This window comes from Pseudophryne corroboree, chromosome 7, assembly GCF_028390025.1.
Source record: "Pseudophryne corroboree isolate aPseCor3 chromosome 7, aPseCor3.hap2, whole genome shotgun sequence".
Taxonomy (NCBI): Eukaryota; Metazoa; Chordata; class Amphibia; order Anura; family Myobatrachidae; genus Pseudophryne; species Pseudophryne corroboree.
Window position 1 is genome coordinate 237,631,508 of NC_086450.1, and position 13,841 is coordinate 237,645,348.

At 44.8% G+C, this 13,841-nt stretch overlaps 1 protein-coding gene across 4 annotated transcripts in view; it reads right to left on the minus strand.

Moving 5' to 3' along the window:
• IQCB1 (IQ motif containing B1) overlaps nt 1-13,841 on the minus strand; it is a 352,259-nt gene that overhangs the window by 48,614 nt on the left and 289,804 nt on the right. For all 4 annotated transcript variants that reach the window (XM_063934042.1, XM_063934043.1, XM_063934041.1 and 1 more), the window contains 2 exons: nt 12,803-12,945; nt 11,433-11,581 (listed from right to left, as the gene is read on the minus strand). In XM_063934042.1, the coding sequence (XP_063790112.1) occupies nt 11,433-11,581; nt 12,803-12,945 (292 nt within the window). The remainder of the gene's footprint in view (nt 1-11,432; nt 11,582-12,802; nt 12,946-13,841) is intronic.

Genomic DNA, 13,841 nt, shown 5'->3' on the forward strand with positions numbered 1-13,841 from the left:
CAATGCTGGGAGATGGAGTTCTGCCCACTTTAGAATGGGAGTTACTTCCTCCATCAGACTCTTGCTGTGAGTCCCTCCTTGATGATTTAGGTATGCTACTGCCGTCGCATTGTCTGAACGGATCTGGACTGGTCTTCCTTGTAGATTGTCCTTTGCCTGAACTAGGGCCAAGTAAATGGCTCTTATTTCTAACAGATTTATCGGCAGGCGACTTTCCCTTGCGGTCCATTTTCCCTGGAACCATAGGCTTCCGAGTACCGCCCCCCAACCTTGCAGGCTGGCATCTGTCGTCAGGACTTGCCACTCTTTTATCCAAAAGGGTCTCCCCTTGTTTAAATGGTCTGTCTGTAGCCACCATGCTAGAGACCTTTTTACATTTACTGGAATCTTTATCATCTGCTTCTTTATTGTTTGATGATTTCCGTTCCATTTTGTCAAAATGAGATGCTGCAATGGTCTGGAGTGGAATTGCGCATATTCCACCATGTCGAACGTTGATACCATCAGACCCAACAGTCGCATTGCTGCATGGACTGACATTGTCTGGGCTTGCAACGCTTCCTGAGCCATGACCTGCACCTTGACTATTTTCTTCTCTGGTAAGAAAACTCTCTGTAGGTCTGAATCCAATATGGCTCCCAAATGAACCATCCGCTGTGATGGATTCAGGGACGACTTCTCCCAATTTATGAGCCACCCGTGTCTCTGTAAACAAACTATCGTCTGTTGGAGATGGCTCAACAGTAAATCTTGCGACTGTGCTAAGATTAATAGGTCGTCTAGGTATGGGAATATCCTTATCCCTTGTTTGCGCAGACAAGCTGCCATAACCACCATGATCTTGGTAAACACCCTGGGTGCTGTAGCTAGCCCGAAGGGCAGAGCTTGGAACTGGAAGTGTTCCTTGAGGATGGCAAACCTGAGGTAACACTGATGTGATAGTGCTATAGGCAAATGTAGGTAAGCATCCCGCACATCCAGAGATACCATATAGTCTCCCGGTTCCATAGCCAACATTATGGAGCGTAACGTCTCCATGTGGAACTTCGGGATCCATATGTAATTGTTCAACATCTTCAGATTTAGAATTGGTCGATATGACCCATTTGGTTTCTGGATTAGAAACAGATTGGAGTAATACCCCTGTCCCTTTTGTGATGGAGGTACTGGGACAATCACACCTGACTGCAGTAATTTTTGGACTGCTTCTTGCAGGGCATTGGCCTTCGACTCTATACGAGACGGGCTGGTGCAAAAAAATCTTTGAGGAGGCTGCCTCCTGAATGGGAACCCATACCCCTGAGATACTACCTTCTGCACCCAGGCATCTGTTGTTGACTGTTGCCATGTGTGTGCAAATTGCAGGAGTCGGCCCCCAACCCTGGAATCCTCCAGGCGTAGGCCCGTCTCTTCAGGCTGAGGGATTTTGTTCAGGTTTGGAAGCTGGCTTTTTGCTAGCCCACTGCTTCCTACCCCTGGATTTAAACTGGGGTTGTTTAGGCTCCTCTTTACCTTTCGCTTTGCTTTGCCAGCGAAATGAGCGAAATTTTAAACCCTTGGACTTAGGGTTGTAGGTAGCCGGAAATCTGACCTTCTTCGATTCAGCCTCTGACTCTAGGATATCCGATAAAGGTTTTCCAAATAATATATTACCCACGAAAGGCAATGCTTCCAATTCCTTCTTGGACTCCGCATCTGCCTTCCAGGTCCGTAGCCAGACTGCTCTGCGAGCGACTACTGCCAGGGCTGAAGCTTTAGAAGCAACAGTGCCTACATCAATGGCTGCTTCTTCTAAATACTGGGCAGATTGTCTTAAACGGCAAAGACGATCCTCTTGCTCCCTAGTAGGAGAGGGGATGTCATTCTCTAGTTCCTCTATCCATTCGCCCATTGCCTTTGCTACCCAGGCCGAAGCCATAGCAGGTCTTACCACTGCACCCACAAGAGAAAAAATATTTTTCAATAGGCTCTCTACCCTCCTGTCTGTGACATCATTCAAAGAGGTAGATGACAGTGGCAAAGCAGATTTGTGCACTAGTCGCAGAACATGTGCATCTACTTTTGGAGGAACTTCTCTCTTCGAACAATCTCCAGCAGGAAATGGATAATAAGAATCCCATCTCCTAGGAATCTTATACTTTTTACCGGGCGCTGCCCAAGACTCATCCATCATTTCCGTCAACTCCTCTGACGCTGGAAATTCAGCTTTCACTGACTTTGTTCGTTTGAATACAGGTGCTTTTGCTTTTAACGCTGTCTTGGCTGGTTCTTCCAGAGAAAGCACAGCCTTTACTGCATTAATGAGTTCAGCTACATCATCTGAACTAAAGCTCTGCGACTGATCATCATACGGAGTTGAATCTATTGTTTCCGCATCATCATCCGATGTATCCTCTTGTGTAGTCTGCCATACAGACGTATCTGTCTTAGTCTTACCTACCCCTTGGTTGCTTGTAGAGGCTACTGGAACCAAACCATAGGAAGGGAGCTGCATGTATGGGTTCATAGTGTAACCTAACCCTTGAGGTGGTGCTACTGGAGCTAACCTGTCCGCTATTGAAGACAGAGTCTTTGCAAACATATTCCATGGTGGCTCTACTGGAGGTTGAACTAACTCCTGTTTTTTACTTCGCTGAAAAGCGAAACAGTTTGCACACAAACCCTCATAAGTGACCAATTGAATCGGATCAATTACCCCTGACTTACAAGATAAGCATGTTAGGGCTGTAGGAGTGCTTGACAAATTCTCCTCATCACTTTTGCCGCTCACAGACATTTTTTCTGATATTGACTACACAATTTTGTGACTGAACCACACCCTATAATCAGTATATAGAGGTGAAATCAATCTGACCACAGTGCACCTGATTTGAGGGTCAGAACAGGACTGACATTACACAGAAAAGTCAGCACACATACTAGCAGTCAGTCACATGTTAAAGCATTAGACATTGTCATATGAGAATACAACCTCCATAATAACTTATACATAAGTAGGAAAATTGTACTTCTGTTTAACTGGTTCTTTTTCAACATAACATGCAGAAAACACAGTAATATACAGGTCTCATATGCAATAGGTACTAAAAATTAACAGTGCACACTAAGAAGTAGAAGGAATTTTTAGTACTGTATACCCTGCCTCCGGGGAGCGGGATACAGGGAGACTCACCACACTTCCATATCCAAGCAAAGACGCTCGAAAGACGCTGAGTGGATTCAGACGCTACTGGTGTACACTGCCGCTCTTGGTAACTGATAACGGACACGGACGCTCACCAACGGACACGGACGCTGAGCGACTCCACGTGCATGCAGACACTAAAGGCCTGCGACTCGGTCTGGGCGGGTTTATATCCAGTGTACACAACCGCAGCGTCTAAGCTGCGACCGAGTATCCTCGTGGTAGCGTCTGAGCCGGAAGTGAGGTCATTCAGTTCATGAAACGAGAGACCCGCGGGAACTGGCCATGAACTCGGAGGAGGGACGGCCAGGAGAGCGTCTGAAACCCCCTGTTGACTTAAACTCCCAGGATCACGGCCTCACCTAGTCCTGGCGCCTATGATCCCCGGAGCGTAGCGCTGTCACACTCGAGATGTTCGGCGCATCAACACGCTGTTTGTAGTCTCCACCAAATCAGCGTAGCTGTGTCCTGACCCCTCTAGTAAGAGGAAGTCCATATAGTCACTGTCTCCCCATGCTCCGGCCACAGCCTGGTAACGTCTGCTGGACCTGCTAGAACTTCCGACACAGACGTCCGTCGAGACAGCACTGTACCGCGAAGGTAAGCGTTGTTGCGACCCGGTGGGGAGTTGTTGGAGCGACTCTTTCTAATACACGTTTAAGACGCTGTTAAGAGAAGTCGCACAAACCAAAACAGTAAGTCTATAAAAATAAAGTAATGAAAACTTGAGGCTGCTTTCACAGCAGCCCTGTGACCATGCGGCTTCCTGCCGCACCAAGCAAAAAACTGATCTGACTGAGTCAGTGGGCGGGACTATATAGTGGAGGCCCCAATGCATCCTGGGAGGCCAGAAAGCTCGTGACCGTGTTGGTGCCATTTTCGCTGTCGCTCGACAATATCCCAATGTTATCCTGTGGACCCAGCCAGAGAAATATATATAAGTTATTCTAACTGGTTTCAATATACCCACCCTTGATACCTTCATTTATACTCACCTTGTTATATAAATCACACTCTTGGGCGCTTATTGTCACCAATTCCTTTAAATTTTTATGTGTGCATGCCAAGCACATCTTTATGTATTATAAGCTGCCACTCACTTAACATTGTGAGAAGTGTTTTTCTATTTCTTACAAAAAGGTTATTTTTAAAATTTAAGGTATAGATAACACAAAGCCGCACCTAAGCGCCGTAGTCTTTATTTATATATATATATATATATATATATATATATATATATATATATATATATATAAAGTATAAAAATATATACACACACACACACTTATGATGATGGTAGGAATTACAAACTTCATGTACAGCTCTGTATATAGGGGGTAATTTCAAGTTGATCGCAGCAGGAAATTTTTTAGCAGTTGGGCAAAACCATGTGCACTGCAGGGGGGGGGGCAGATATAACATTTGCAGAGAGAGTTAGATTTGGGTAGGTTATTTTGTTTCTGTGCAGGGTAAATACTGGCTGCTTTACTTTTACACTACAATTTAGATTGCAGATTTAACTCACCACACCCAAATCTATCTCTCTCTGCAAATGTTATATCTGCCCCACCAGCAGTGCACATGGTTTTGCCCAACTGCTAAAAAATTTCCTGCTGCGATCAACTTGAAATTACCCCCATAGTACCTCAGTGGCACACACATCTTTTTACCCATGCATTTAAAGCAATACAATGAATAAACAAAGACTGAGGCTGTCCAGTACGGTAGAGAAGCACACAAATACAGGTTGAGTCTCCCTTATCCAAAATGCTTGGGACCAGAGGTATTTTGGATATCGGATTTTTCCGTATTTTGGAATAATTGCATACCATAATGAGATATCATGGTGATGGGACCCAAGTCTAAGCACAGGATGCATTTATGTTTCATATACACCTTATACACACAGCCTGAAGGTAATTTTAGCCAATATTTTTTATAACTTTGTGCATTAAACAAAGTGTGTGTACATTCACACAATTCATTTATGTTTCATATACACCTTATACACACAGCCTGAAGGTCATTTAATACAATATTTTTAATAACTTTGTGTATTAAACAAAGTTTGTGTACATTGAGCCATCAAAAAACAAAGGTTTCACTATCTCACTCTCACTCAAAAAAGTCCGTATTTCGGAATATTCCGTATTTCGGAATATTTGGATATGGGATACTCAACCTGTATAGCATGAGTAATGACTGCGAGTCTCTATACACCATGCAATGCGAGATGCCTGACGTCAGTGGATGCCAGGTCAGTGCAACTTTGCTATTGTTGGGCGTCTTGCTACTAGGATGTACATGGAGACTTTGCTGATTAATTTGAGATGACACTTGTACTGAGCTTATATACGTAGCAAAACAGAACTTATTGGAAAACACATAAACACACACACGTGTCACATCAAATTAAACGCCAGTCTTTTTTTCGTGCATAATATTCGTTGCAAAAAAAAAAAAAAAATAGTATTTCAATTACCTACTGGTAAATCCTTTTCTCGTAGTCCATAAGGGATATTGGGGGAATCTAGTAAGATGGGGTATAGACGGGGTCCAAAGGAGCCGGTGCACTTTTAATTTCTTCAACTGAGTGTGCCCTCTATGCCACCTCCCACAGGCAGTTATAGGTAAAATAGTGCCCGAAGGAGAAAGGACATATTTGAGAGAAGGACATAACAATGGGTGGTGAGATTCACACACCAGCACACCACTAACTTAAAACGACCAGCCTAAAGCAACGGCTGGTAACAAAACAGCAACAGCTGAACAGGGAACCAGAGAAGAGATAACCAGCAGAAAAGTCAATGCACTGAGGCGGGCGCCTAATATCCCTTATGGACTACGAGAAAAGGATTTACCGGTAGGTAATTAAAAAATGCTATTTTCTTTAGCATCTATAAGGGACGCTGGGGGACTCTAGTACGATGGGGACGTCCCAAAGCTTCCAGAACGGGCGTGAATATGCGGAGACTTCTGCAGCACCGCCAGCCCAAACTGGGTATCCTCTTTGGCCAGGGTATCAAACCAGTAGAACTTCAAAGGTGTTCTTCCCCGACCAGGTAGCGGATCAGCACAGTTGCAAGGCTGAGACTCCACGGGCAGCCGCCCAGGAAGACCCCACCGATCTTGTAGAGTGGGCCTTCAGAGACTGTGGAACAGGTAAGGCTGTCAACACAAAGGCCTGTTGGATAGTAAGCCTAAGCCAACAAGCAATGGACTGCTTTGAAGCAGGGCAACCCTTTTTCTGCGCATCATATAGCACGAACAAGGAATCCATTATTGGATCAGAGCCGTTCTCTTGACATGGATTTTCAAGGCTCGCACATTATCCAATGCCTCCGGAGGAGCAGAAGTGTCAGGACATGACGGAACCACAATAGGTTGATTCAAGTGGAACGCAGAGACGACCTTCGGCAGGAACTGCTGCCTAGTCCTGAACTCCGCTCTGCCCTCATAAAAGACCAAGTAAGGGCTTTACACGATAAGGCCCCTCTGAGACACGTCTAGCAGAAGCCAGGGCCAACAAAATCACCGTCTTTCATGTGAGGTACTTGTCTTCTACCATCATCGGAGATTCAAACCAGGACTGTAAAAATTCCAACACTATTTTCAAATACCAGGGTGCCGTGGGCTGCACAAAAGGAGGTTGAATGTGAAGCACCCCTTGCAAGAAGGTCTGAACTTCTGGCAATAACGGAACCCAGACGTAAGCCCTTATCCACACCAGCCTGCAGGAAACGTCCCAAGTGGAACTCCGCAAGCAGATACGTGCGGTCCTCGCACCAAGAGACACCTCTCCTCCAGATATGATGATAGAGTTTCAACGTCACAGGTTTCCTGGCCTCAACCATGGTAGCAATAACCTTTTTGGAAAGGCCCTTGTGAGCTAGGATGTTCCACTCAACCACCATGCCGTCAAATGAAGCCACCGTAAGTCCGGGCGACGAACGGTCCTTGTTGAAGATCATTTCTCAGTGGCAGAGGCCAAGGGTCTTCAACGGACATGTCCAGAAGATCCGCGTACCATGCCTTCGGAGGTCAATCCGGGGCAATCAGAATTGCCTGGACTCTGAGTTCTGATTCGCTTTAGCACCCTTGGGAGCAATGGAATCGGAGGAAACAGGTAGCCCAGCCGGTAAGGCCAAGGCGACGTCAGTGCATCTACTGACCTCGCCTGAGGGTCCCTGGTTCATGAGCAATAGTATCGAAGCTTCTTGTTGAGTCGAAAAGCCATCATGTCTATTTGTGGGCCGCCCCAGCAGTCGATGATCTGCTGAAACACCTTATGGTGAAGCCCCCACTCTCCGGGATGGAGATTGTGACGACTCAGGAAGTCTCTTTCCCAGTTGTCTACTCCCGGAATGAAGATTGAGGACAGTGCTCTTGCATTTCTTTCTGCCCAAAGGAGTGTCTTTGATACCTCTCGCAATCAGGCCCTGCTTTTTGTCCCTCCTTGTCGATTGATGTATGCCACTGCCATGGCGTTGTCTGACTGTACTTGGATCTCGTGATCCCTGAGCAGAGGAGAGGCCTGAATCAGGGCACTGTAGATCGCTCGAAGTTCCAGAATGTTGATCAGAAGTAGGGCTTCGAGGGCAGACCACCTGCCCTGGAACTGAGCCCCCTGGGTGACAGCTCCCCATCCTCTCAGACTTGCATCCGTCGTGAGGAGGATCCAATCCTGAATCCGAAACTTCGGCCTTCTAGTAGGTTGGAAGACTGCAGCCACCACTGGAGGGAAATCATGGCCTGAGGTGACAGCCGTAGTATCCGATGCATCTGAAGATGTGATCCGGACCACTTGCTCAGGAGATCCAATTGTAGTCTGGTTTGCCCATTTTACGCGGCTATACCCAGCACTTTTGGGAATGATCAGCGCAATAAAACAATGGGAGTCCAAACAATTCCATACCACAGTGGTCTAAAGTGACCGGGTGAAATTCAATTTTTAGCGCCATTAAACAAGTGAATCGTTCCCACACTGTCTCACCACTAAACTTTGGCATTGTTCTACCAGGACCTCAACACTATAAACCTCTCTGCATTTAACTTTGTTCTACTTGGAACGCTATGCTGTCTTACCACTGAACATTTGTCTCCATTCTGCATCACCGATGCACTTTTGACATTGACATTTCAATGCTGAACATTTCATGTTGTTTTACTTGGGCCTCCAGATTATTTACCTCTGAATGTTTCACATTGTTTTACTTTTGGGACTTCATGGTTTTTCATAACTGAATATTTAATATTGAAATACCAGGGACTCTATGCATTTTCACCACTTAACATTTATGGGCGGAAGTAGTGTTGAATGTACTCCTGACTGCAGAGTGTATCTTGTGTTCTCACATAGGCAAAGCTCAGAAGAGGCTTGCATCAAATTGGGAAATATGCAGAGTTGGATGCCCTACACATTAGGCGATTTCATATCGTTCAGTGTTTAGGCACCAACGAATAACGATACGCGCCCCCGCACTCGTTCATCGTTGGTGCCAGGTTGCTTATACATGCATTCCAATATGGACAATCTTGTCCATATTAGCATGCATTGCTATGGGGCCGGGTGACGGGGGAAGTGAAGAAACTTCACTCCCCCCCGCCGCCGGGTCGCCCGACGGCTGTATCGGCCGTCGGGCACCTCGGCGGCATATCGCCTAATGTGTAGGACCCTTAAGTGTAAATAGGACTGCCAAGTGCACACTGATAAAGAGGACTAGTAATAAACTGAACGTACCTATAGGGATGGAATGCCTGCAAATACCGATGTAGCCATGCTCCTCTTACTTTGATGCGGCATGGTGTGCCAGGCTGCGACTATTCGAAGCCAGCGATCTCTCCATTAATTCAGTTAGGAATTACTGGAGCAATCGCCGATTGAGAATAATCGCAGACTGGCATACCATACAGCAAGCCGTGTTGCAGCATGCTGCTACGCAGCAAAGATAAGCATGGCTACATCTGTATGCGTACAAATTCACCTGACTTGCCTACAATGAATGCCTGACTTGCGTTCAACTCTGTATCAAGCCTTGGTGTAGTTCTAAGTAAGTCTCCATGCTGTTTTACTACTGAATGTTTGATGTTATCCTATCTGGTGTTCCACATGGATCACCACTGAACATTTATGTTATGTTACCTGACACTCCAAATGCTTACATGTTCTTCTTAGGACTCAATGCCATTTAACCGCTGAATGTTTGATGTTGCTCTGAGAATGCTATTAATTGCAAGAATGAGTTTATATCGGGCACTTAATGGGCCGATAATATTAAACCATGACTTTTACTGCTGCAGTTTATGATCTGTACATTACTAGAACCTTGGAACATTACATTTTAGTGAGGTTCCACAACCAGCAATTCTTAGGGTATTGACTTAATTGGCGATGGATGCAAGGACATTACCTTGATTTTTACACGGCTATGGAGGACATCTTTTTCTCAGCCCCAGGCAAACATGAGGAATTCATGGCACTATGATTTAGCCGGATTGATTTAAAATCTTCAGCATCGTATGCAGCTCTTGTGCCGCAGGCCTGCATTATTAGATGGGGTACACCCTCTGGAGGGATTTCCTTTTCCCTACAGCCCTTGTTTCTTTCTTTTTTTTTTTTTTTTTGTTAGAAGATGAGCACTGTCCGCCTCTTGATGACTAAGTATCTGCATTTCTCTCTCTCTCCCCACCTTTCGCTCCCATTTCTTTCTCGCTTACCCTGTTCCTTCTACCGTCTCTTTTTCCTTGCTTCTTTTTTACCTTCCTTGTCTCTTTTTCTAAGTTGGATTTTGTTTCTGTGCAATTGCATACTCGTCAGTTGTTTCATACCAAAACTCATGTGTTCATTTTATTCCTGCTCTGAAGCTTTTGATGTTAAGCAGCTGACTATCTGAATCATTTTCTATTTGTTTATATAATACTCACAATCATTCTAAAAAATCTATTGAAAATAAGGAATTTCTAAAAAAAAAAAGAGAAAAAAAAAGTATTTGTCTAAATGAAAAATAATGGCTCTATCTTTAACTTTTTTTTTTTTTTCATGTGGCCTCAAATTACCCCAGAATCAGTTTTTTTTCCTACTTTTGTTTGAATTTTTCATTTTATACGTTTGTATTTAAACAAGTTTGCGCTTTATAATTTTTTTACCTTTATAAAAAAAAAAATAAACAAAATGCACAAATCAGCCATTTGACACCTTTTAACAACCTATAGCAAAATAAAAGCCTTCTACGCGATTCTGCTATCTCTGCTATTATTTTTGTGGGGGTCTAGAAAGGTTTCCCCACTTTTCAATGCACTTCTCCTAGATTGAAAACTTGCGGTACCTTGCCGAATAGGGTGTGCGCATTTGGTTTCCCCACTTTTCAATGCACTTCTCCTAGATTGAAAACTTGCGGTACCTTGCCGAATAGGGTGTGCGCATTTGTAAAATACATGGGAGTTTAATGAATGCGAGTTTGGAAAAGCTAATTAGATTGAGCCCTACAGGTCTTCATTCTCTCCCCTTTAATCCCTCAGCAGTAAGAGTGGCCCCAGGCCTTCGGTTAATGAAACTGGTACAATTTATAGTTTCATGCAGTGTAAAAACTTATGAGGTATATTAAATTCTGTTGAGCCATACACCATTCACTTTTGGTCTTTACCCGACTTATTACGACTTATCCAAAGCTCTGCTAATTTGTAGCTTCTAGTGTTTATTGCCAACTAAAACATTGGCAGATTTTAATAAATTAAGGATTTCAAGACTGCAACAGCAAAAAAATTAATTAAAAAAATCCTTTATTGTAACAGGTTTTTTTCTTAAACCTTAGTCTGGTTAAGTCTGTATGTGCCTTTTGTGTTGGATACTGGCCTTTGCCTCCACAGTACTGTAGCAGCCATATTTACAATGTGTCCCTGCCTTCTCAGTCTGTCACCTTCAGTAAGACCTTCTGTTGGAAGCTAGATAATTCGATATTTACAGACATCACAGTCAAGGAGAGACATGTTCACAATGATCTTTTGCCTACACTACTTTTTGAGAAAAAGGAATAGAGAGAAGGAGTGTTCCAGCAATTAGAGAGGATATTCTCATTGCACAAATAAAAACACTAATGTAAAATTTAAATGTTTGGGAAGCTGTATGTCATGACTGAAACACTACATGACAGAAGTCTTGCAAAGGAAACTCTTGAAAGTTGAATAAAAATAATAATTATGGTGGCAAAGTTGCCTTAAATATTAAAGAAAGATATTGATATAGACTCACCGCCCTCTGAATGATAATTGCGGCCTTGTACTGTTTAAGCGCTTGTTTCTGATGGTGGAACTGCCTTCTAGCTTTGTATCCCTTCCAGTGTTTCTGAACAAATACCACAGACTTCTCTTGTGTTTCCCGAATATGTTTGTCCATTTGTCCTGCAGAATACAGATTTGTACATATGTGGTATGTTCAAGGACTGCATGATAAATCATGTGGTTCACCAACAGCATTTCCAAATACGGGGCCTTATTCAGTATGGCACATACTGAAGTATTTATGCCCATGCATACGGACAGGAGCCGTACTGCGCGTGCACACACAGTGAGATGCGACTGCATCTCGCTTATGCGAACGCCTCTGCCTGATTGACAGGCAGAGGCGTTCGCGAGGCAGTGATGCGGCATTGCCGGGACGGTGGTGTGGTGTTGGGCGGCCGCGGCGTTGGAAATGGGGGGGGGGGATTGTTCGGGGTGGCCGCTAGACGTCACACGTGGCTGCTGCAACCAAAAAATGGCCGCTCTGCGCGTGCCTTCGTAGCCAGGCTGCATCCACAATTCAGTGATACGATAGCAATTGAATTGCAATTGCATCGCTGTCGGGCATTTGCATGCTGGGCGGACCCCGACATGAAATTGGAAGCAGTTGCAGTTTTTACTGCAAATGAATCTGAATCAGGTCTATAATACAATTTCCTCTGTGGGATTTGTTGGCTATGGACCTTATTCAGTAAGGATTGCAAATTCTGCTTTTTACCATGCTGGGGGCCGCCCATAGCAGGGCAAGGCCGCCCAGCATGCTGTCCACCGCCTACCCACTGCAATCACGCTGAAATTGCAGCGAGATTGCAATTTCAGCGTGATTGCAGAAATTATAGACGGCTCTGCGCCATTTGACGACACGCAGCCGCCCCGATAACACCACCAGCATTTGCGCGGACACCACCCTGTTTCCCTGCCACCACCCCCGCAAAGCTCCGTCGCTACCCCCTTCCTGCCCCGCGAATGCCTCTGCCCATCAATCAGACAGAGGCGTTCATAATTACTGCTTGTGCATGTGCAGGACGGTACCTGCGCATGTGGCCGCTGGGCGAATGTAATTATTGTGGTTAGATCACGGATTGAGATCCAACCTGAATTAGCCCTTATCCCATCTGATTTCAGTAGGATCTCTTGCACCAAGGATAGGGCTGGTGTAAACACATGGAGATAATGATAACTGCTATGAAACAAAGCATGTGGTTAGGGGCAGTGCCATCACATAGATGCTTACAGCTTGCCTTGACCAATATCAGCATTTAGTGTCATGCACACAACGTGAATGTAATTGCAGCTGGCTTGTGTGCAACTCTGGAATGGAACATAAAGCATTGTTCTTACCTGCATGGACAATTTCCAGGAGAGTGAGCTGCTTTTCCCGAAACTCCCTCATTGCTCTGAGCCTCTGCAGCTGCAGCTGTTCTCGTAGTTGTTCTTCCTCTCTCTGTCTCTTCAGCTGATTCATTTCTAACTCTCGCTTAGCTCTAAATTTAAGAAAGGTATCAATATCAGAAGCCTTCAAATGAGATTTTGGTTTACAGGATAGATTAACAATTAAGGGTCAATTTAATATGACTTATATGTACAGCAAAGGAACGGAATCCCCCTTTACCTAAAGTTGAGAGCTAACTCCCTTAATCATTCCTATTTTCCCTGCATTTGTTGCCCCTAGTTTCAGCATTATGTATTGACTTAGGGCAAAGTCCTAACTCATGACTGTGTGGAAATGTACAGCAGCAAAGAAGCATCTGTACAATTCCATGTAATTAAACTTCAAATGCAGCAGGAGACGTCTGTAGGAAATAGATGCCTCCTGTATGCATTTGGAAGATCCGAGTGCTGTGTCTAAGGACGCAGTCTCTGATCACCATTGGCCATGATTTGCAAGGGTTTTAAGCACCTAACCTGAAGCGTATTCAGGCTGGTCATTGTATCCGGACACTTGGGTCCAGTAAATCTGTGTACGACGACGCAGACCCTGGACCAGTCAAGCCTTCAAAACAAGGCAACACCCCCCCGTTTCGAAGAACGGTGTTATAGGTCACCATTGCTCCGCCCCCCTCCCCCCCCCAAACACTATGATATTGCAAGACCTGTTCTGCACATGCGCAGCCCCAAAACCATAACATTTTTATGTAAACCATTGGGTTTATGTACAAGTCTGAATTAGGCCCTTTTTTCCCCAAGCATCGAGAGCTGGCTCTCTGGTAATGTGGGGGAGCCAGAGGAACACTGGGACTGATTCAGGTCCCAACTCTTGCTGCTCCAGACGCAAAGTATCGGTGTTCGGTACACTGCGCATGTGCAGGACCCATACTACACATCTGCAGTACAGGACCTGCACTGTCAGACGCACTACAGCCGCAGCTGTTAAGTGATT